The sequence below is a fragment of the Pelmatolapia mariae genome, linkage group LG10_11 (genome assembly GCF_036321145.2).
Source record: "Pelmatolapia mariae isolate MD_Pm_ZW linkage group LG10_11, Pm_UMD_F_2, whole genome shotgun sequence".
In the NCBI taxonomy this organism is placed as follows: Eukaryota; Metazoa; Chordata; class Actinopteri; order Cichliformes; family Cichlidae; genus Pelmatolapia; species Pelmatolapia mariae.
In genome coordinates, this window is record NC_086236.1 from 12,151,398 (window position 1) to 12,177,053 (window position 25,656).

Below are 25,656 nucleotides of genomic sequence, written 5' to 3' on the forward strand. Positions count from 1 at the left end.
AAGCAAAGAGGGCTTAATGACTTCACTCCCTCAATATGATGGCAGCCAAGCGGGGCAGGAAAGGCTCCATTAAGAAAACCTGGAGACTGATTTGACATTTCTGGGGATGACTGGTTGATTAGTGAACACAAACAACCAAATAGGTGGGGTCACAGGCCTGACATCTAAAATGCCTGTGGAGCTGCTAAAATGACTTTCTCTTAATGCTTTACTGGTCTGCTGATCTGAGTTTTCCCGACAGGGGATCAAGTAAAACCTGACCCATTCAACATGCTTTTTTTAACTCATGAGAATAGCTGAAATCAAGTAATAACAACCATGTTGTTAAAACACAATCAGAATGTTTATGCAGTAAATGGCAATCTTCTTTGTGTTAACAAAATATATCAATCTAGTAGCTCACCATCTGTTTTACCTGAGTACAAATGTGAAGAGTTTAACATTTAAACTATATTTGGGTTTTTAAAAAGGCAAATTGTTCTTAATACATCTTAATTGGAGAACAGTAGCCTTGTGCCATTCATTAGAAAAAAATATTCATATACTTTTGTTTTAAGAGTAAAATCATATCCAAACCAAGAAGGAATTAGTCATGCAAGGTCTCTATCTGTCAGCCACTGTTAATGTTAACTTGGAGACTTCAGTTTCAGCTGCCAGCTCCTGGTATGAGACTGGAAGCTCGAGTGACGTGTGATCCAGACCTCTCAGCTTCCGCATTGTGGAGCCTCATTCTTTCCACAGGGCCACAGCACTCAGCCACAATAGCTATCGCTATAATAATAGGCCAGTTGCCATGAATGGCATTTACATACTGCCCTGCCAAATAATACTGTTAGACGAACATTGAGTGCGAGCCATTCCCACCTACTTGAAGCTGCCACTGTGTAATTTAAGGAATGGAATTTTGAAAACCCAAAATGTCAGTAACCCATGGTATTGCATTACTCCTCCACTAAACCGTTCCAACAGTAAAACTGACAATCAAGTGCTAAAATTCAGATGTAAGATTAGATAACCATTTACAAGAGGCATTTTTTCTTTTGGAAAAGGTGATTGAATTATTGTATGCAAATCTGTTATTATATTGCTTTTACATCACATTTGGCTTCATTAATTATCTTACTTGGGCCTCAAATCAAATTGTCTTCAGTTCAGCTGGATTAAAAGTAAGGCTGGGCTTACAGTTTGAGCCGGATAATAAATACCTGCACTACTGAAGATACATTGGATATTGGATGGACTGTTTACTCTGGGGGGGGGGGGGGGGGGGTTGATGAAGCTACATCATCTGGGCCACTCTTAATCTTTGAATTCAGGTGTTTTCAGTCCTATTGCTACAGGTGGATGAAATATAGTCTCCAGCTACGCAGTCTGCCTTTACAAACACATGTGAAATATGGGTCGTTCTTAAGAGGTTGCTGATTTTAAGCAGATGCCATCATTGCAACCAGTTTGTGAAATTTCTTCTCTCCTAGATATTTCACGATCAGCTGTAAATGGTACCATTGCAAAGTGGAAGCATTTAGCAACCACAGCAACTCAGCCATGAAATGGCAGACCACATAAAGTTACAGAGCGTGGTTGCCAAGTGCTGAGACATAAAAGTCGCCAACTTTCCGCTGACTCAATAACTGCAGAGCTCAAAATCTCCTCTGGCATTAACATCAGCACCAACACCATGCTCCAGGAGCTTCATGGTACAGGTTTCCATGGTCGAGCACCTCCTGTGGGTGCAATGTGTCGCAATATTTATTTTAGATTTATAGTGGGGTTTTTTGTCTTTATTTAATAGTTCAGCAGTGAAGACTAGACAGGAGGCTGGACTCAAACCTAAGTGCTCCGTTTTAGCCACAGGGCATATGGGTGCCTGCTCAAACAGTGAGCTAAATTGGTGCCCTGTACCTGAGTACTTTTGTACTCAATATTGTACATGAAGAAGAAATAATCAAAGTGGTTCTGGGCTATCAAGATCTGGGGCAGGAAATAATGTTAATTAGAGATTTATGGGTTTCTGACAAGAAAAAAAGATGCTATAAGACATCTTGGCTAAAGTGTTGTTAGGCTTTTGATAGTGAGGGTATAGGGTATAAAATATCTGGCACTTAGTTAGCTTTTAGAATTGAAGAAGCCTCTTGGATGAGAAGTGAAATATTGTAAAGCACTTAAGACTACCTTGACATGGATGACTGAGATTCTTCTGGCACCTTGAAGATGAATTAAAAAGGTATTTTTTATTAATTTTTCCAAGTATGGAGCTTGATTTGTATCCAGATTATTATATTAATCATTTTGTTTTGCATGAAATTTGAAAGTTGTGCCAAATATCTGATTATAGTTCACTAACCTTCCCAGAACTGTACAGTAAAAGCTTAGGTAAAAACTGGTTGTCATAGTTACTCATGTTATTTCTTCTGTTATGACAGTTACCTCATCACTGCTTTATCTCTCTCTCCACTCTTTATCACAATCATTTCTATTTCAGGAAGTGGTGTATGTTATCCGGTAGTTTGTAGACACTCTTGTAGACATGAGCACTCCCTGGAAACACTCCCTTGTCCCATTGAAACTAGTAAAAGAAACCCTCCAAAATTCCCAAAACAGCCCCATCATACAACAGTATTAAGTCATATGCTTGCTTAGCGCATATCCGAAAATACATCATTTGCACACCGACTTTTATGACAATCTCCCGTGTTCCCAAGGTGAAAGGAAACACTTCATTCCTTCCATGTGTCACTTCCTGCTCAGTAGAAAATTCCCACCAGTGAGACTGGAATTTCCAACAAAGCCAGTTGGTCAAGGAGTTCATGAATAAAAAGGAAAATGTTCCATTTCAAAAGGCCTGAAGGATGCCATCACTGGATTTGGTGAACTTAACTGGATTAAAGTTATAGCCCTTCTTTTGAAACATTCTTAGTTAACTGAGGTATGTGGCGATTTTTCTTTTTTTTATTACAATATGTGAGCTTAAGTGTTCTTCTTTGGTTTCATTTCTCACCCCAAAACATACTGCTTCAGCATAAAATATGCTGCAAGTTAAGTGTCATGCTGTAAGGTAGGTTTTGAATGATGGATTCACTGCTTCGAGCCTTAAGCAACACAATCTGAAACAGTGCCCTTCAGCTTTGCTGTCCACTAGCTCAAGCATCACGTCACACAAACTGGATCTGTCAGGACAGAAATCGTGGTATATACACTGTTTCTAAAGTATCTCATGAACAATCAGCAATGTCACGTGGGCAAACTGAATCAGAATACAGAAAGAAGGAAACAAAGAAAGAGTGAGTTCTTTATGTGACTCTAGGGAGTGGATGTTTCCTCTTGTAAAGCACAGAAGGTTCCACCTGAGCGTGACAATAACGTGGCCCTGACTTGGAGGTTTCCAGCTGTCCGCGTTTACTTCATAAAATGAGATGCCAGAGAACATTTTTAGACTTCAGTAAGAAAGAAAAGAAGGACTGGAAACGATGTAAAGAGAGATGGAGAGAAGAGATAAACAGAGAGAAAAAAGCATGAGGAAGACAGATTTGCCGCTCTCATATTACCCTCACGCAAAGCCCTCCTGTCATGCATGTCTGTGTTTGTAGAAATTCCTGTAGCTGTTGGTTCCTCTCACTCCAACTTTGTATTTTCTTATTTTAGTCAAAGCAAGGCCTGAGCTGGTAGCCACACTGTTAAAAGGTTGCCACAGAGTTCTGCCTTATAACCTGTAGTGATGAAACATTAAATTTGATCTGTCTATGAATTTAAATGTACAACAAGCAACGATCTCTGGTTAGTTATTCGGATATACAAAATAATAGAATGTAGACACAAGGACAATATGGACCTAATGCTTTTCTAAGATATCTTAAAGCCTATCATCACACTTCTATGGTCACTAACCAAAGACACCATATTAGGCTGTGCTTTCAAACATCAGCCAACTTTTTCTGAAGCCAGTATGACTTGCTCTGATTCAGCTGGATGACTTCTTTCCTTTGCAGTATCAAGCATTGTGGCATCATTTTTCCATGTGGGAGTTTTCTTTTTGAACTTTTGTATCCTGCATGGGAGTGCTTGATTCAGTATTGAGTTTTTATTTGGTTAGATTAAGGCATTAAAACTACTTAAACTACTTGCTTCAGTTGAATATAATGGTTTGGATTAAAAGCTATGACACTTTGAGCAGGAGGGTGCGCTCCAACGTGATGTCAGGGAGGCTCTGACTAACACCATACATATAAAACCTTCTGAGTTGCCTTATCTCAGATCTTTCAAGATGGAAGGAATTAAAGTGGAAAATTGTTCTTTGGTGACAAATTAGAATCAACAATTAAAATGTTAGAAAAATCAGCGTATCAGTGCAGAGTTCTAAAGCCTCATTCATGATGGTATGGAGGTGCATGATCACACATGAAATGAGGCAATTTGCCATAATTCTTCAACATGAGCTGCCATTCAGGCAACATCTTCAAGGAAAGACTGCTGATTTGAGCAAGAGAATGCCAAACCAAATTCTGGGTGTATTCCAACAATGTGGCTCATTAGTAAAACAGTCTGGGCGTTTCATTGGCCTGTCTGCAGTCCAGACCTGTCACTCACCGAAAATATTTAACGCATTAGGAAATGTAACTGAGAAATTATTTAATTAGGTTTTAGGTTAGATTTACCAAGCAACCCAACCTTTTGGAAAATCTATTTCCAATAAACTATCAAAATCCTAGATAAAGAAATTAGAATAGAACCAAAATCCAAGCTGATAAATTACATCCGTAACTACTGGCTCTTACCCCGAAAACAATACTTTTTTGTAATATACGAGACACTCCGTCATGAGTGGACAGATAGATTTCACTTCGGCTCTCTGTATGCCTGTCCCACCCTTTTAAGCACGGATATGCTGCCACAACGAGGGCTGAGACAGATCAATCGCAACTCCATAACTACAACAACACAATACTTGACGAATGGATATCTCTCACATATCTTAAGCACAATATTCCCATTGTCTGTCTGTCTCAGTCACACAATATCCATACTCACAGCTTATGTGTGCACACACTCACACACCTCCTGTTTCCTCCATGCTCAGAAACCTGCTAGCCTGCCAGCAATGGAAAACTTGGAAAAGATCATCTGCTAGAGTTCATCATGCCTTGAATGTCCTTTTGGCAGCTCATACATTTGGAGAACAATCAAGATACTATTTCAAAACTATTCCAGTGAACAGTGGGATGCATTATCTCATTTATAATCATGTGAATGATAGCACACATGCAATTTCAAGATTGAGTGTTATGCCTGTTTCCATGGATTCTGTCACTGAGGAGAATTGGGTCTCACACCCAGGAAACTGTACTTCAAAGTCATGATGCAGTTACAGCCATCGCTCTGGTTGGCAGCATGACAAATTCAACGAGAATTCTGACTGCATCCCACCTCATGTGAATTCAAATCTTAAGAAATGCATGTGACTTGTGCTTGGGGAAATCCACTGTAAACAGTGGTTACCTGTGAGTCGGGCTCCATGTAAGGGCTTGTCTTGCCATCTTCACTAACTGTTGGTGACCACACTCTGTCTCCCGATCCTGATCTGAAAGACAATACCCATGAGAGAGAGAAAAAAAGAGAGTCTCAGATAAATCCAATGCCATCTGACACCCAAGCTGAAGCAATGATTTCTGCTGAGAGTATGGATTTTTCTTTGCTGACATCTTTTTATTTTTTTCCCCAAGGAACCTATAAAGTATTTGTGAATGTCTGAAAACAAACCAGGAAAAATGAAAGTAGTCTGTGTGCTCTAATCGTTTTAGAATTGATGTAAGATGGGAAAGATGACAGCTTCAGGATCACGCAAAATCCCATAACTGTTACTGAATATTAGCAGTGCAAGATGCCTCTGTGCCAAAACACTCACAGTACTCAAGGTAAAGTCTGAGCATGAACATGCATGTTTATGTGGATTTCTATGTATAGTTGGCAGGCTTCACATTTTTAATGGGATGAAGCTACTTTCCTCCCACTGATACCAAGATAATGTCATCATCATTATATCATAAATCCACTGTTTGAACTATCACTGGAAGAGCACATTGTATGTTGGGCCGTGGATTTGTCATAAGTAGCGATAGCTGAATTACTGGAATCTGAGGCTTACCCCTCTCCTGTTTAGATTATCAGTAATTGACTCCAGTTGCATATTCTTACATAAAAGTAAAAGGACTTACTGTCTGACAGCAATGATAAAACACATTACTTATAGCACTGCTGAATGAGCCTCTATGAAAGCACACGGTAACCAGGGGCACACAGCAATTTTTCTTTTTTTGAAAGACCCAAAATAAAATACTCTGGTGAAACTAAGGGTGTGCAACTTATCTTTCCAGCTGATAAACTGGTGCTATTCATTTCCAACTGCATTACTAATGGTTCACTAGGAATGCTATTTAACTTTCAAGTTTCACATTCACTAGAAAACAGGTTTTCCGGTCACATAAAAGAATCAAGGGGAATTCTTTGGTTCATCTGGCTTTTGTTGCTATAGTGTTGGCCGTCAAGTGGGAAAACATCCCACCTCCAAAGCACTAACACCCGGACATGACGCTGAAGGACAGCAGTGTGTGTGTCTCTGTGTGTGTGTGTGCTTTTCTTCACTTTCCTATTCATCTACAAAGACATAAAAAACATTAACAGAAGTAGTGCGAGTGCATGAATGCATTGTTGACCCCCACAGGGGGGAGGGTTGACGTCTAAAGAGGTGAGGTCATTGGGCTGGCAGCTGGCACATCATTGCATGAGCTGAGCCAATGCTTCAGATATGAACCATGGAGGTGTTGCTATCAAGGACGCTCTTATGAGGCGCCGAGTGTCTGCAGATGGACAAGCGCTACTGCGTAGGATGAACCCTGCACCCCCCCTCCTCCACCAATTCTTCCACGTTTCAGAAATTGAAAGCCTTCATGTATCCAGAATGTTTGGTTGCGATGGCTACCATACAAACACCCTATTGAAAGGAGTTCAGTCTGAAGTGGCCTATTTGAATTGGTATTTTGTGAAAACCAAAGACAAGGAATTCACCGTACATCCATCTTAACAGGGTTTTGAATGCAGAGGCGTAAGTGGAAAGTATGAGAGGCAGACAGTGGTCATTATACTAGAGGTCACTCTGAAGAGGGATGTCAAAATCATGTAACCATCTAGTTAAAAAATATGCACTGCACTTGAAACAAAACTGTGCCACAGCTGTCGTTTTGTCTTCTGGAAACTATTTTGGCAATGTCAAATGTAACATAATGTATGTTATGTAATATAAAAAATAGCCACACAAACAATCTGTTGCAAACAAGTGTGATGTGATGAGGACACCCAGATTACCCAGGGCCATGAGGATCCTACATCCAAAAAACTTCTGCTAAACATTCATTAATTAGTCGATTGTCTCTCTAACTCTAACTTTCCACTTGATTGTGCGCATGCGTCTGTCTGATCCAGGGCTGGATAGTAAAATCTGTCTGGAAATATTCTTTGAAATAAACTCATCGTCACAACAGCACCATGATGTCAAAGGATAGGGGTGAATATTCTTACCTCTAATATATCAACTTCAATACAAAGGCAAAGAATTTTTAGATCCCATGGATTTATTTTCATAGGATTAGAATTAAAAAAGAAAGCATGAAACACAAAATCCCACTAAAATGAAGAGTTAGATGTTAGATAAAAATTCATGATAAAAAGAGATAAAAGTGAAAGAGAAAAAAATGAAAGAAAGGCGGAAATGGAAACACATAGAAACCAGAACATCAAAAGAAAAGTCATCACAATGATTTTCCTATTCTTTCCTATGATCATATTTTCCCTTGCCTGACCTCCCCCTGCCAGGTTTAATTTCCTGATTGGAGAGATCTGGATCTTGGAACAGCAGATGAGTTTACTTTGGCTGCACATGACCACAATGTTCAAAAAGGAGCATGGGGCAGACGGCTGAAAACCCTCAAATTAAGACGGGGCTGATAACTGATCATTTCAGGGTTCACTTAGAGTCTTACTCCATTATCAAAGCCATCTGAAAAAGGACAATTTTAAGTTGTTTTGGTCATCACTGGACCTGCCCGTATGTCCTTTTTCTGTGCAAGGACTTAAGTGGGGGTTGTTTCTGTAGCATCTAAGACGAGGCACTAACTCTCTAAAGTGCAGCTTTAGAGGTCTCATTGGCAGATCTCAAAGGGACACTTCAAAAAAAATCTCCATCTGTGCGCCGACAAGATCAATGGAAGAGAGGGAAAGGGAGGAACAATCGTCCCTTCGACCTCTTGTGCAACACAGTCTCCCGAACTCCACTGATGTTACAGTTGTAACCACAAAAAAGGAGACCTTTGGAGAGTGTGAGAGGAATGATGAGATGAAGAAACAGGAGAAAACAGCCCTGGTAGTGGAGGGGTGTAGACAAGTTGGTTCCTTTGGAGGTTTCTTTTTGTTTTTGTCCCTGCTGGAGTCCTGTGCTCCTTTGGTCCCATGCAGCCTTGTGCATAATTCTTCATCTGTGAATCACGGGTCATTAAGTCAAAGTGAGAAGGAAGGGGCAAATTCTACACCAAAGGGACCTCACTCTCTGTCTTTTCTCTGCCTGATTTCTCTGTTTGAATTCAAATCCTATTTCTTGTTTTGGTTTTACTCTTCAGATCATGATCAGAATTACATATATATACATATATACATCTAATTGCATCTGTAGGGCTGAGATATGCACTCATACTACATGCGTTACCCATCTTATTCCCCTAATCATAGCCTTATATGACACCATTGCATGTCTAACCACACCCAAAAGCATCAAAGCATGAGTGGAAGTCATTGATGGTGCATGTCTAGTGTGCCTGTAAGCTTTTAAAAACCCAGTAAGTGAATCCTGGACCTATTTAATCAATCATCACTCGCTACAACTCTTTTTCTGACAAGTGTATGCGAACCTAAGTATTGAAACACAAGATTAAAAAAACCTTTGTAACTTGGCCCTGGAATTTTCTGCAGCTATGTCAATAAAAAGAAGATCAACAGAATGTATTTATGATTCTCTGTATAAAGTATTTTCTCAGTAACCAGGATATTTTTCTTTCAGCTGCTGCCGCAACTTTTCTGTCACAAGTGAAACTGAATTGACCACAATTGTTGGAAGTGGAAGCCAAACCCCAGAGATGAACGAGCTGAAACTATATACACATTTGGAAATGCTGCTTTTATGTTATTTGGAAGAACTGACTTTTAAAGGTCTAAACCATCAGTGGTGCAACTTTTCTTCGCACCTGGACCTATTTCTAACACTGACAGTTCAAAATAAGTGCAACAGGGCATATATATTTCAGATGTTTTACAATAGCAAAACAAGACAGTCAGAATTACACATGCAGCCCAGGAATCATGACTCATTTTTCAGCACATTTAACTTGCCATCCCAGCACGACTCTTTCCGAATAGCCTGACCAATAGTGGAAAACACAAATCCCAACCACCATCATCTGTCTCCCAGGCATCAGAAGAAAAAGTGTTCTCTCCAATAAGCTCTGGCAAAAAGAGAGAAACTGCAGGGAGGAGAAGGCTTCGTGGAAGCGACAGAGAAGGAAAAAACAAAGTGAAGAAATAAAAAGAAAAGTGGATTAATTGAATGGGATTTAGGTTTGGAGAGGGAGATAACAGCATGGTAACAAGAGGTCATGGACAAGGATGGTAAGACATGGAGAGGTTAAAAGAAGAATGAGCATGATTTTCTCATGCTCATTTTTCCAGGAGAAGCAAGGAGAAGCTTTCTTCCACAGCTGGTTCATGTATTCGCAGATTCTATTTATGTCTGGTCAAAGCAGACATGACAAACTCCAAAATGGGCCTCATGAGTCAGCCAGGTCCTCTGACGTTACATGAACTTGGACACTGCGTGTCTGTGGAGGCGATATAAGCCATTTTTCCTCTACCCTGAGATGACACGACTCCATATGAACACAAGGAACTGAGAAAAACTTGCAAGGGTGTTTTGCCTCACAGCAGAGCGTTGACAGGCCTGCTGGAAAATGGAAAGCTGTGTGTAAGTGTTGACCTCGAATTACCTTCCTTGCTTCCTCGTCCACGTGTTACCTTTTTTTAGTCCTAATTTTCCCTCTGTTCTTTTTTCTTCTCACCACTTTGTCCACTTCATTCAATCTCAATAATCTTTCCTCCTGTTTAACTGATAGTTCTGCCAATATGATGCCAGAAATATACATAAGAGCACACATTAATCATAGGCTACACTCCATTGCAGTGTAATTCTTTTCTTCAGTGGGTAGATGGCTCAAAACATCTCAGTAAAATATTGCAGTGATGTAATAAATGTGGATACATCCAGAATACGGGGGCTGAATGAAAGGTTTGATAAGTATGAAAATGATGTAAAACATTCGCTTGCTACAGCCTTCATGGTAATCATCTTGATGCAGCTGGACAACAGTGAGAGATTTGTCTGAGCCAGTGCTTTCCACCACCATCCAGGCAAAGTAAGGTCTGGGTTTAAATCTGCCACTTTAAAACATTAATCTTGTATGCTCGAAAGTTACACTTAACCAGTAGCAATTTTAAGGAGTCTCTAACAAGAATTATTTAAGAATGAGAAACTAAGTAACTAGTACCATGAACCAAGTGCATATTTATGGCATGAGCAAGTTTGACCAAACTGTAGTACTTGACACCCTTGGAATACACAGACAAGCAGCCATAAGTGAAACTCTTTTGAAATTAATTTTTACGCATATGTTAAAATCTACATAAAATTTTGTTTTTTTAAGAACACATCCTTTCTAAGAGAACAGAGCTGCAGCATCCACTTGCTGTATGAAGAGAAAATAATGTAGACTATGCCAGTAAAACCACAGTGAAGCACGGTTAAACCTGTTAACATGCAAGAGTTGATGATTTAGGCCAAAGTAACTGATAAATATATCAGTGCTGAAAGGCTAAAACACAACTAAGCTATAAAATTTGCATGGTTTGCTTTTATTTGTCAAGATTTTCAACTGAAACCCCCCTTCAAGTTGGATTTCCAACTTGGAAAGTCGGAATAACCTCAGCAATCCCGTCTTAACAATCGAAAGTGGCAGCTGTGAACATAAATCATCACAAAACTGTCAAACTTTTCATCAGTATTGCCAGTACTGCATATTTGTGATTCGCTAAACAAGCTATATGCAATGCACTGACCAGGTTCTAGCCATGAACATGCTACATTTGTGTGCAAAAAAACCCATTGTGCTGTATTGCTAGTGATATATGAATGGTTCTACCTTGCCAAGGAGGAAAACTCATCCTGTTTTTTTCTGCTTTTCTGAGTTTTATTACTCTAACTAGCTCAACTCAGAAGTAATGCCACTCCTAATGCAAAAGCATTAGTTTTGTCGGCGTTAGGACAAATAAGGTGTTGACATTAAGAATTACATGATAATGACACTAAATGAAATCAGGAGATGTCCAAGGTTACCTGTACCACATTTAGTTATACTTAAGGGAAAATAAGTTTAGTAATATTAAAAAATATATATATATAACAAATTACTATCTGCATTAAAAGTAGATATTAATCAAGATAAAAGCACAAATTCAAACATTTAATTTACCACAAACTGTAAAGAAATTCTGCACAACCAGAGCTTCTAATCTCTTTTCTATAATCACCCTTTACATCTTATTTAGCTTTTCTGAGTCCCCAGAGGCACCTACCAAGAAACTCCCTGAAGCTGAGTGCTTTTAAAAAGGCTCCATAATAGAAATTGTGATAAATGGCGGTTAAGAAAGTTATAAACGTGAACACATTAGAAAGAAACGTTCTTGTGTTACACGAGACCTCAAGCTCAGATGCGCGCAGCGTACTGTAATTTTGGTTCACAGCAGACGTGTAGACTCATATATTTGTCCATCGGCAGCAGCACAAAATTACAGGTCTCCTGTTTCTCGTGACTGTTTGGAGTATTTTATGGAGAAGTCTTTTAATGAGGGCTAAGAATTGCTGTCCTCTAAAATATTATTTTCTAGTGAGTCAGCATGGGTTCTTCGAGTCACTCCCATTTGCAGCTATTGACTCCAAAATGAATGGTTACAATTAAATAATCCCCAGTTATTTCTGTAGCCCACAACTGAGGAGTGTTTCCAATAAACAGAAAAGGTCCATATTTCAAATCTCTTGCAATAAATGACAGACATCTTTTACATATGAACATTACACCCCCATTGAAGGATACATTTTGACTAACCACTTTAACCTTCTTCACCAGCCAGAGAACAGGCTACCATGTGGCTGATTTTTATAGCTCACTAAATCTGGGAATTTTTTCAGTCCAATATTTGTGATTTGTTCTGTATTGTTTACTTTGATTGGTTTCTTAGTAGTTTTGGCAAAATCTCTCATTTTTGCCTGTTGATTTTTTTTTTTTTGGGTTTATTTTTTAAAGACAGCTCTATTTTGTTTGTTGTCATAGTGACAGATGCTGCTTATTAACATGACGCCTTTTACAATATTTTTCCGGGGAAACAGTGGTGATGCACAAGCTCAGCACACATGAATAATTCATGCAATTATAGGTCTACTTTGAGGGAAATGAATAACGTAATGATCAGCTAGCTCTCCAATGAGCCCCTCATCTTGTATTGAAACTGCAGTTTCATGAAGCAGTTGAATGATATTGTGGGCCACCACGAGAGCCACCTTTTTAACCTACCAGTAGAGAAATGCATGGTGGGAAATAACAGCTTTAGATAAAGATAAAGATAAAAATAAAGAAAAGGAAAAAAAGAATTGCCAACTAAATAACTGATTGCAGTGTCATTCTCTCAGATGAAAAGAACAAAAGAAAAAAAAGGAAGAATATTTCTGGTTTTAGGTTCTCTGAGTTAAACTGTGTTTAAACTGTGTTTACCAGAAATACATAAAGCAAAAAGTACTGGTTGTCAAACAGCACCCTTGGAAGCATGGAGGCAGTTCTCTCTTGTTCTCACTGATTCACTGCTCTTCTTTTTGGCTTTAACCTCCAAGCTTATTGCTGCATCGTCTCTTTCTGTTTTTCAAATTCTCACTATCTTTTCCAGCCATCTTAACTTTTAACACCGCTTCTCGTCTCTTATCAAGTCTCTATCTCACAATCCTAAACTTTCACATGATTTTTTACAGTGTTTGTTTTCTTCTGCCGGAACCCCTATTGCCTCCACTTCACCAGCAGCTCATTTCAGCTCTGTGCACCGCAGCCAAGGGTGCATGCCTATCTCTCATACTTGCTTTGCCCTCCTCCTGTTCACCAGAAGTGCAGCTTACATTGTAATTATTTAACCAATAACAGCACAAAGGTCACATTCCAGCAGCTAGTCTCGTCCAGCCTCTTATTATATTGCTCTGTGTCCAAATGCTATCTTATCAGTTCAAAGGGGTATTAAGGAGGAATGATGAGCAAACATGGCTGTATCTTGTGGTTCACCTGTGGGTTGAATTTAAAAGTAAGTTAGTTAAAAACAGTCAACAAACAACAAAAATCTTGTAGCTCAAACTTTTTGCTTTTATAATAGATCTACAAAACTAAACTGAATTTAAGTTAAATTGATTCTGCTACTCTTAAAATGACAATATGACACATTCATTTCAAATCATTTTAACCTCAATCCAACCCATTACAATGTTTAAGCACTACATCTATTTAAATTATGGCTAAATGCGTTCTACAAAACATTGGGAATGTGTACAAAAAACACATTTTCCATTTATGTACTGCCACAAAAAAATGACACCTAAAATTTGATAGCCATTGTAAGCATCCTGTAGCTGGGCCAATGTGGTAAAACAAACAGAAAAAAGAAGGAGCATGAGGCAAAGATTCAACTAATAGAATCTATTCTTCTGTATGCTGGGTCTCAGTCATCACTCTCAAATGCTCCTGCTGTTTATCAAGCTAAATGACTAAATTACTTCTTACTTTCTTAATGCATTAAACACGTTTGGTTACTTTAGGGCAAGTTTAAGCCGAATTTAGGAACATTAGGGTGCCAGTAAAACAGTGAGAGTGGCCTGTTTTTGCTCCCACACCTACAGATGATCTCTGTTAGTCTTTGTGCAGTATGTTATTTCATGTATCCTCAAATAAATTTACAATCCCTTTGTGGACAAACCACTTAACGCTCAGTTGCTCAGCTTGATATATGGGTAGATGGTTCCTACTACAGGCTGTGGGGGTGGAGGAGGAGTTGTTATGCTAGAGTGGATACTGTAAAACACAAATACAGTACAGAAACAGAAAAAGAATCTGAATTTAGAGTTCCTTTCTGTCTTTTCTGATCTGATGGGTCTTACTACTTCAGAAATAATTCTTGTTCACACTCCCTGCGAGTAACCATCATGTTTCTAACCAGACAAAGGGAAAGAGAGGGAGAGAGACTGCGTTGTCTTCTGCCCTAAAAGGAGAATGCTGAAGCACCAGTTGGCAGTTGTCACTTGTAACTGAGGCTGAAACCACACAGTGTTCTCCATCTGAGGGGATGGGATTTAGAGGTTGCCAGATTCGCTCTGCACTTTCCAGTACTCTAGCAACCCAAAGCAACCATCTAACAGAAATGTGGGAAGCGACTGACATTTCAGATTTTCCTTGGTTTTAACCTCCAACCACCCCTGACCTACCCGTCTCCCACCCCACTCCTTCATTAAATGTTTAGATGGATGATCTTTTTTCTGCTATGTTGACAGAAACTTGTTGTTCCTGACCTTCACTTGAGGTCAGTTCATACATCCTCACATACCAGGTCGAAAACGATGATCATTTTCCAACTCATGAAGTGCACCAATGCACAATATCGACCCAAGAATACCATTTGCAAAGGTCACAGTTTGACTCACTGTATGTACAAGCCTCATTGATTTTGACAGCGCTTTCTAGGTGAAGTGACTCGATCATTTTAACTCTTGTAAACCCGTCACTTGTCACTGTAACTCGACGGTGCCAGGCAGAACAGACAAATCACCAACATGTTTTTTTGGATGAGAGGCAATAAATGACCTGAGTCATACAAAAAAAATCTGTCAAGGTTTTCAATTCAATTTTCTTAATGAGCCTCAGAGCAAAACTCATAAGCTGCCTCTTATAACGTTTTAGAAAGCTCAGCATTTCCTGATATCCAATTATTCTGAACCTTAAAATTCCAGTGAGGTCACCCTTCATGGAAAATATGCTTAATGTACAGTGTGTCACATGAACACAACTCACAGATACCACACAGTTAGCTGGCTAATAGTAAGCTACTATTCAGCTGGTACAACAGCTGTGTACATAGTGTTTCTTCAAAGATTCACTTTCTTTTCTTTTCTGCAATGTTTTGCGGCCCTAAATATAACCATTCACCCGACTGAAAGAGTGTGATTACAGGTCAATTTATGGTTTAAACACACCAATTTTCCAGTGAGGGTAGTCTCATGTTTCCATACCTGCTGATGCTGAGTGTAAGCTGCTGAGTGCAGGTTTTGATCTTGTTCTGAGCCTCCATGTGAGTCATGTGTTCTGTCGCGTCACCGTTGATAGCCAGAATGGTGTCACCTGGACACAGGTCACCTTGGGCCGCCTTGCTGCCAGGTGTCACCTAACAATATTCACACATACCGGATATTCACAGACACACACAACAATCCAAGCACACCCAAGAAAAGAAAAGAGAAAAAAAAGAGCCATTATAAGTGGTTTCAAATTGTTGGTGAGAAAAAAAAAAGAAAAAGAGAATTAGCCTGGGAGTGTCAACACAGAGAAGCCCTTCTTTGATTTATGTCACAGTGCCTGGGGCAGCACTCCAGGTTTACACTGTCAAAAGCCTTCAACAGTGACACAAGTGAATGTTCTTCTCACTTTTAAAGGTGGTGAAATACCTGGAAGGAAGGGTAACACTTTATATACCCGGCCTTTTGAAATTCAGTAAATCCATATCAGGGGTTTTCATCAGAAAAGTTGCTAAGCTGTGTGTGTGGGTTGGGGGAATTTAATGAACTCCAGTTATGTAGCACCATCCATGCAATATAACCCCATCTATGTGCACAAGATGAAAAAAATGGCTAAGAGTATTTGATTTGGTTCTTTATTCCCCCTTTTTTTTTTTTCCTTTTTTCATATGTTTAGAATGGTTAAACAGCAGGGCAATAAGCAGATAATTCGGTATATGCTACATTAACTAACCTAATGGTTGTAGCTTTTGCCAAAAAGAAAAAAAAAGAAATTTCCAATACCTCACTGAGGCTATGCATGTGTAATTTTATAATCAGCTCAAGTTGAAACAGTGAACAGTTTCAAGTCTGGAGAGTATGTTACTTTTGAACCAGGCTTGCACATGAACCTTGAACAACAATGTATCTGTGTAATGTTAGACTCCTTTCCAGGCATCTGTGCAATAAGTTCTTTATATAATTAATACATTTCCTTTTGTCTTTTTTATTTCTGCACAGCATGTCGCTACCTCTTTAATGTAGATTTTCTTTCAAGGGTTAGAGAGAGCAGGTTCTTCTCTGTGATCTCTCATTCCTAAAAACTCTCCTGGTCAGTGGATATTTGAGCCCCAACGGAGAGTAAGGGGGAGGGCAGTCACATGTGATATCAATTTTCCGTTATTACACATACACAAACATGTGCCTCTGACTGATCATATGGTTTTGTCTGACATTAATAAGAAGAAACTGCAGCTTATTTCCTCCGCAGTAAAACAAGTCGCTGTCATCTGGCAGGCTGCAGAGCAAAAAAAGTCTTTTATAGCAGTGAAACAAAAATCATGATGCAAAGTGAACAGTTGTCATCATGTCTCTAGTCTTTTTTGCATGTGTAATGTGCTGTAAACAGTGACCTGCATGGCTATTAGTTTGTCTGTATTTTCCCAGCCATTAAATGTGAGATTCCTGCAGCTGGATGATGATGATGATGATTTGTGTAGTTGCACCATTTTGGGGGGAATATTAAGCAATAATATGTTACATTTTTATATCATCTGGACTTGCTTTTTCCAGTTGATCACAAGGGCTGTACTCAACCAAGCAAAATCTTGGTTGACTGAAATAATTTTTTCTCTTAAACCAGAAGATTGGTCCCTGGAGGGGGTGGAGAAATGGTCTGTTTCCTCTAAATTAACTAAAAGAAAAAAGCTACAGTGCATGACTGCACACTAGCCTGCTAGCCCTATTATCCTAAAGAAAATATGAGGCAACCTAAAAAGCAGAAACCTGCTTTTCATTTATCAGGATAAGAAGATAAGGAAACTGATGGTTTTGGCGAGCATCCTGTTATTACTTCTGTACATCAAGGGTCTGTGACTAATCTTTGTTTCATCATGCGAGCTGGTAAGTGCATCACTCTTTGAGCTCATTCATCTTCATACCAGACTACTCTCTGCCTAACTCCACATCCTCTTATAATGTCTACTGCAATGACAGCTAAACCTTAAGATATACTGTCTCTGGATGCTGAAAAACCATGATCTAACACATTTTCACAAGCACTTTTCAGTAATCTAATTAAAGCTAAATAAAGATATGATTGGTTGAAAGTCTGGAAAAATAAACAGAATCCAAAGAGAGCTGCATGTAAAAGAGAAGCAGACTCACTAACTGGGAGGAGCCTTTCAAGAGCAAAGGCATACAAGTTCACGCTCCACAAAGCACTAATAGCTGAGTCGTGTGGTTCAAATGTGGAATTTCTAATTTACAGCCTCTGACCGCCCAATGTCCCTGACTCAGTTCCGGTAAACTGTGGGGAGTATGAGTAGGTTTGTGTGTTTCGGTGAGTCCCTGGGAAATGCAAACCCACCTAAGCTTGCACTGTTTATAAGCTGTTTCTTGTAGAAGCCTGGCATAAACAACTGAGCAAGTGTAATCTAAGTTCTGTAAATTCAAGATAGATCCTTTCAAAGGAGCAGAGGCACAAACAAAGCTTTTCTTGGAGTTGGAAACATAATGGATTCTTGTTTGTCAGTGCCTCTTTTTTTACAGACACTAACTGGAGGTTATAGTTTGCCTCTGTCATTTAGCACAACCTCCCCTGTGAGAATGCATGGCAGATGTTTGTGTGTGTCTTTGCTTTATGTCTGGATTGTGTCAAAGTGGAATGAAGGACACGCAATAGCAACAGAGTAACGTCACCTCAGCGTCAGGCCATGCAGCATAGCGAATGAATTACTCAAATACATTTACTAGTACACCTACAAACAAATACACATAGTAGTATGTCAAGCACCACAATAGCATGACTATGGAGTGACTAACAGAAAAAGATTCCCATCTGCAAGGAAATGTAAGGATGATGTAGAGCTACACAGTTCACACATACACATAATGTGCTATATTAACTCTGTGTGTGATATAATTACTTAGATCTACAGAGCGTTAAAGTTTACACGATTGGGAAACAGCTTTTAAAAAACAAATGGATATTTTGTTTATCTATGTCATATCATTGTGGTCTTCTTACTCACAACAGCATACCACAAGTTAAGTGATCCATTTCCTATTGCTCCATATGTTGGCAGAAATAACAATAAAAAATGTAACTCAAGGATGAAAAGCATCAATCTCCTTAAAAATGATGTGACCAAATTTGTTGTGAACAATAAAATGGGGTTTCTTGTACAATCTGTAGGGGAAGAAAAGACATCATTTAAACAAAATGACCTGACTTAGAGGCTTTATATCATTTGGTGTGAATTCAAATCTAGTTTTCACCCAGTAAACCTACTTTCCTGCCCCATAGATATCTAAGGATTTCATTAAAAACAACAGCAATCGTGCTGTTTTCTTAGCTGCTAGAGTTTAGTTTCCGTAGATTATGCTAAATGCATCAATTAACTAGCATATAGGCTTTAGAAAGTTGGGTGAAGCCATTAGAAAGTGGAGTGTTTGACATATGGATCAAATGCAGGACATTCACCCAGGAGACTGAGGTTTATATTGCAAGTGAGACCAAAAATCAGTGTTGACATAACATGATCAGGACTTTTTTTTAAATTATAATTTTCCCCTTTCTTTCACAGGTTTGTAACTTACATGCAACAAAACCACTTGGTTACATTTAGAAAGAAACCATAACACTAACCAACTGTTAGAACCTTTCTGGTAGAGAGTAATGTCACAGTCACACGAGTTATCTACAATGCTATCATCCTTAAAGGGCAAAGCTGAGCTGAGAAAAAACTGTTATGACCTCAATGGATTACTTTGACATATGTTGTTGCAATGAGGCTAGTGCTGAAACCAAGTCTACAAAAATCTGCATTATCTTAACAAAACCCTTCCTGCACGGTCATACTTGCGTGAGGTTGTTAATGATGCATGGTTACCCACTACCCAGGTAGTGAGTGAACTGGAAATACATCAAATTGCTATTTGATTGAATCACAATCAAGTCATCGTATTTTTTTCCTCAGTATGTTTCTTTATCATCTGTAAAGAACAACTTAGATTTAAACTAAAAAAGTGGTAAGATATATGTCAAGTAGAGAGAAACTTGGCACTTGTTATTGCGGCAAGGTCACTTAAGGTGTTCAAGCATAAGACAGGCAGTCATGATGGCAGGGAAGCATCAACAGTGCATAAAGAAACTTTAGCAACTGGTTATTAGGCAATCTAAACATTCATCCCCATTCCCGTAAGAAGCTACTCCACAAACAGTGACACAGTTAAATGCTAACAGATACAGCGGTTAGCAAATGACAGCCTCATGTCACACAGAGTCATCATGTGGCACGCTGAGGTTTGGTGAGTATGCTGGAGTGTGGTTTCGCTGTGGACGTGTACTCGAGAGAAGCAATGAGGCTGAGAACACAGGAAAGAAAAGAGTAAATGTGTAAACGTTTGATTATGTGTGTTTGCACATTACGCGCTGCATGTGCTGCATCAAAACTCATTCAAGTGTGACATCATCTTCACGATGAAGTAATCTGACAGGTTATATGTTATTTTTTGTATTTTGTTTTCTCAAGGTAACACAGGGACTTTAAAATGTCCTTTGGTGTTTGTCTTAGTTCCTGAAAAGTTCCTATTTGCTCTGTAGTGATACTTAAAGCTGCAGTACGCAAAACTGTTTGGAGTGAGTGGGTGTCACAAATAATACCCTTTTATCATATTCTCATTCAAGTTCAGTCTTTGGAAAACTTACTTGGGCCAATCACAAGTCTTTTCAGACCAGGTAGTAGAATAAAGAAGTAGGATAAAGATTCACAGATAATAAGGTGTGGTGGCCTACAGGAACCTACAGGATTACTGATCAGAGAGCTAGTACACAGACAATAGTTTACATAAGACTGTTGTATTGTTCCACCAACTTTTAAAAAGCTGTGTAATTAAGATGTGACTCACGATGAATTACAGCTATTTAAATACTGCTAAAGCAACAGTTGTTTATTCTGGGAAGTTTCAACCAGAGCTTTCTATCTAAATGTCTCCTCACCTGCAAATCACCAGATCGACACTTAAATGAGAAGAGCCTGTCATTTTCATGTCTCAGGCCTTTGTTTTCTTGTTGGACCTGAGATAAGAACCATGGTTATGACCTTGAAAAGCCAATACATCGCCTGGAGTGTGAGGCTCCAACTGGTTTGTGTTATTCACACTCAAACAAAGAGGCTCAATCTGCCAAGACCAATAAGCAACACTGAAGTTGATGATTAAAGATGCAGGGTCAGACTTAAATGAGAACCCAAGTAAATGGGAGTGCCCTGTTGAAGTATTTACAGTTTATAATGCTTTCAACTGCATCTAGAATGGCAGAGATGTTCCAGTCAATCTGATTTGTAATCAGATTAGCAGAATAACTGACTGTTTTGTCTTCTGTTTTATGCACATGTGCTGTGCTTTCCCTGAAATTTCCTTTCACCATGTGATGCTTGAACATGTTGTACAAGATCATGAGACCACCAGAAGATTCTTTTGCAATTTTCGCAGCAAATACACTGAAACAAACATGTTTTCTGAGTATATGAGCAGTCGCCCAATTCTTTCCCCCTAGAGAACACTTGAAGTCTAACTGCAGCATGGATATCATAATAACAACAATCACTGAAAGCCACTTTCATACATCAGATAACCAGATGAACAGGAAAAACTTAGAAACCACCCAAGGACTTTCATTGTTCCCTCTGCCCTATACTGTTTCAAGAGCTCAGCAGCTTCACTGACAACAGGAAGTTCTTCAAGGGTACCCATCTGTTATATTTCGCTCAGTTTGATGTGGAAATGCAGCATCTGTAATTCTAGCCTAGAGAGAAAAAAAAGGCTCCCAGACAGCAGCTTGAAGCTGATTATTATACACAACAGTGTCCGAGAAATAACCCATGTGGCTGTAGGTCGCATGTCCTGTCTCTGCTATGTGACAGATGTACAGTGAAAGTTCAGAGGGTGCAAATGGTGTTGAGGTTCTGTGATATATACCTTCAATGCACCGAAATTGCATTTGCTCTTAATTCATTTTCAGTAATTCCAGTGCCCTAATACAAGCAGAATAACAATTGTGGGATGACATGACTTGGTTGAGTCATTTAGTCCACTGAGACTAAAGATGTACTCGATCATATTCCAGAAAAAACAGCTGATTAAAGGATTGTGATAGTGTTGCAGAACGTGAGCAATGACGCATGGTATGACTGATTTTCTCTTTGTGCCCCTTATCTTGTGAAGTCCTTCATACACCAGCCACAAAAACAGAAAGTGACTAGCTGCAGTTCATATTAGTTTTCCTGCAAGTGGACTATGGTTTAACACCAACTCTAACCCATCTTTGACAGTCAGAATGTGTCATTTTTATTGGTATTATAATATTATCCCAGTCAGGAACAAATAATGATCGCAAACTTTGCCTTTGCCCAAAAATAGAGTTCAAGGCTGGATTAGGGTTATGGTTGCCTAACTTTAACCTATAAAGGCTTAGACATTAGAAGATTAAAGAGTCTTAACTTGGAGATCTGTATTTTTGTGACAACTAAAAGAAGAATTTGATGTGTGAATAACTGGCCTTTACATTCATAAACAAAAACTAAATCCCTACTGTGACTTGTCTGAAAACTTCATCTTGCAGAGGATAGGCAGCAGGTTGAGCAAAAAAAGGAACGCAGGGACACTGTGCACTGCTTGGATCATTATTCACCCAACGCTCGGTTGTGAATTCCTCTCCAGGAAGGTGACTGTTTTCCAGCTGGCAAATCTGACAAGTGACCTGCGTCACCTTCTGTCTGGAAGTAACTTTAACAAAATGGCTAATATCACAGCTTTCACATTCAACATGTTCTCTTTAAATGCTTCTACAGCGATATCAAGGAATGTTTTTTCAGCTATTTAATGTCTCTCATCCACACCAAGCCATTTGACAACCAGACCCACCATGCCTACACATGCCATCTGGGCAAATGTTTCTAGAGTCAAATAAACATATCCCATTAACAAGCTGAAGTCCTAAAGGGCTGGCAGGGGACTAATCGGCTTATCCAGGAAGATTATCACCTTACGCAAAGACCCAGCTGCTGCCATCATAACTTGCTTTCTGGTATTTACAACTTTCAGTGTGCAGGTGTTGCATGACATTCACTTTTATACTTGCTGAAAGACATCAGATGAGGGGAGGGCTGTGTAAAATAATCTAACACTCAAAAACTCCTAATATTTAGTTCTCATCTTCGGCCTTCTCTTCTTTTCTTGGAAAGCCGACATACTAAGAACTATCTGAATAGTCCAGCCTGTGTAATGCTTACATGGTGCTTAAATACCCTCTAAGGAGGCATTCTAGTTACTGTACTACATGAAGTATCTTTCTCTGACACACACAAACATGCTCTTCCTCTATAACTCTTTCTGCGTCACCATTCAGTGCATTCAAATTGCTGTCTTGGGCATGCACCGTCCAGCAAGAATGCAACAAGTATGCGATGAACTGCAGGTTTACGAGATACTCCTGCACTTCAGCAACAATGAATCACTTCACACACTTCCACACCAGAGAATCAGTGTCACATATTTTCTGGTTTTTACATCACTCTGAATTTGAAGGATCAAGTTCTGTTATTAAAACACATTTTTTTGCTTATGTTTAAAGCCAGTGTCAATTGGACACTGAAGGGGTTTGTAATGACCGGCAAGAAGCAAATAAAGGTCTTTAAGTGGCAGTGTAATGACGAGACTTTCAGCCAAATCACTTTGTATTTAGGCCTCTGATATTACATATTTGGCTAAATATGCTTACATCTCAGCAGCTGCTTCCTTGTCTAAATATCAAGCCAAGTTTTTGGAGTTATTCAAAAATCCCCTATTGCTGTTGCTGCAGCTCTTCCATGTGAGCACAGTTTTTTATTGCCTTCTCTGTCTGTAAAATATAACCTGTAATTAATTTTACTGATGCCATCACCGCAGAGTTATGAAAGTCTTTCACAATGCATGCCATGCTTTTTACACTGGCACCCACATATACACGCACAGATTAATCTGGTGAGAAATTGTGTGATTAATTACCCTGAAACCACAACTTGCTTGCTGAACAAATTATTCAAGAAGTTAGGCATGCATCGGAAAGCCTGAGATGCCATTGAAATATTCTAAACAACTCAAGGAGGTTGCAACAGGCTTGTTAAATCTCATCCTTCCCAAAACAATTATTGCCTTGGCCACTACACTAGTTTGAAAAGAGACAAATGGAAACATAAAGATCAACATAGTGCTCTGTCTACAGTAAACTTAATGATTCCTGAAGATATTATATATTTGATATATATGCTGATATCATGATTGATGTCTATTTTTTTTAAAGCTGCAGACCTTTTAAGGTTGTTTGCAGTGTCGAAAGTGTCAAGTTATCAAGTAAATCTCTCAAGGTTTTACGACTCCCTTTGAGTCAAAGCATGCCACATCATTGTGTTACAACTTTTTTTAAAAAAAGAATATTTTATTAGGTTTAAAAAGAGCGCTTTGGGTCACCTTCTGGAGTTCATCTTCTTCTCTCAAAGTTGTTTATCAGCCGTCATAAATCTAAAAGGTGAACCTCTTGTCTGAGGAGCTGCAGGTCTGTAGTTAAAGGGTCGTTTTAGGCCTGGTGGTACAGCTGAGCAAAACACCTGGAATCCCTCAGCAACACCAATGAGCTCTGATGAAAAACAAATGTCAGCGCCTCCCCTCCGTCCCTTCTGTAAGGCCTGCAGCAGGACCGGGCTGTGTTTATCCTGGCCGAGATGAACCTTTGGCTACTGCCAGATCCACTGCCAGCACACTGACTCCTGACCCATATTGTGAGGGTCAGGAAAGTTCAGGAGGCTTTGTGATTACTATCAACAATACATCTACTGGTTCTGGTACTACCATAAATAATATTAATAGTGATTAATTAAGATTTATTAATATAGTGTAATAATATATATTTTAAAACTAATACAAATGCCATTTCTTAAAAAAAATATAGGTTAATAAAAGAAAAAAAACTAAAACCAGTTGAGTTGAGTTGTTGCCAGGTTATCCAAATGTAGAATAGTTTATAAGTATTTATAAGTATTAAGTATTTAAGTCACTGAGTTTATATTACTATGAAGGATAGGTTCACTAGCAACTAAGTTATTCTTAGTTTCATTCAAATTATAAAATACTTTTTCTAAACTATATAAATATATCCCTGTGTTGTGTCGTTCTGTTTATGTTGAGACTGATGATTTTGAACGTCGATAAGTGTTGTTCGGCCAACTGCAATGACTCACTAAACCGTACTGGCAATTTCAGCTGCCAGAAATTAGACGCCCCCATCTGTCTGCTTTGAGAGTAAAGCTCCCGTTTATACACTGGCGTTAGGGATAGCAGACCTCTGAGACCTGTTAAGATTAATTCATTGAGCAACTTCCAACCTGACTCAGTTTATATATATTTATTTATTTATTTATTTTCCTACTTCACTTAAAGCAGCCAAATATCCCCTGTCTGTTCCCACAGCTCAATGAATGGATAAACACGCAGACGCAAGAGACGACAAAGTTATTACCTACCCTGGAGACAGTTAACGGGGTGCTGAAATCCCGTCCTCCAACCAGCCGAAAACCCCACGGTGAGGGTCCCTTGAGTGTCACGGTCTGGGTCATGATTGCCAAAAAGACTGTGAGAGAATATCAGATAAATGACAGGCAGGCTGAGAAGGGGAAGTGTCCGTGGTTCCTCGATATACGGATGAAAGCAGGGAACGTGAACTAGCCACAGTCCTATGCCTAGCTGCTAGGCAACGCTGCCCCGGCTCTGAAAACTTTCCTCCTCGCTTGATTCAGGTTTAAATAACAAAGCCGCTTCTGACGTAGGACGACGGGCTGCCGTGCCCGCCTTCGCCCGGTCCATAGCAGAGAGAGTGGGAGGGGACGATGCTGGGTGTCGTGGCTGCTGCGTGTGGAGACTTCCAGTGGTGATATGTCACATAAGAGGCAGTGTTTGTGCAAATGTTAATGGAGTGAATATAGTGTGCATGCCATTATCAGCTAAATGTGTTTGACTTCTCATTCATTCACTTCTACTCCCTCTACCTCAATGAAAATAACAAAAGGTAAGTCTTTATTCATATGCCACTTTCTGTTCTCAACTGCTTCTTTAGTAGGAACTCTTCCATTTGTATGAGTTACAGTTATACATGCCATTCTTAGTACACTAGTTTAAGGCAT

General features: G+C 39.3%; 1 protein-coding gene across 1 annotated transcript in view; it reads right to left on the bottom strand.

Annotated features, from left to right (window-relative positions):
• pdlim4 (PDZ and LIM domain 4) overlaps window positions 1–25,232 on the bottom strand; it is a 44,026-nt gene extending 18,794 nt beyond the window's left edge. Inside the window, exons 1-3 of the mRNA XM_063487695.1 lie at window positions 25,000–25,232; window positions 15,458–15,609; window positions 5,494–5,575 (exon numbers count right to left, since the gene is read on the bottom strand). Coding sequence (XP_063343765.1) covers window positions 5,494–5,575; window positions 15,458–15,609; window positions 25,000–25,092 — 327 coding nt within the window. The 5' untranslated portion in view covers window positions 25,093–25,232. The remainder of the gene's footprint in view (window positions 1–5,493; window positions 5,576–15,457; window positions 15,610–24,999) is intronic.
• Between the last annotated feature and the right edge of the window lie 424 nt (window positions 25,233–25,656).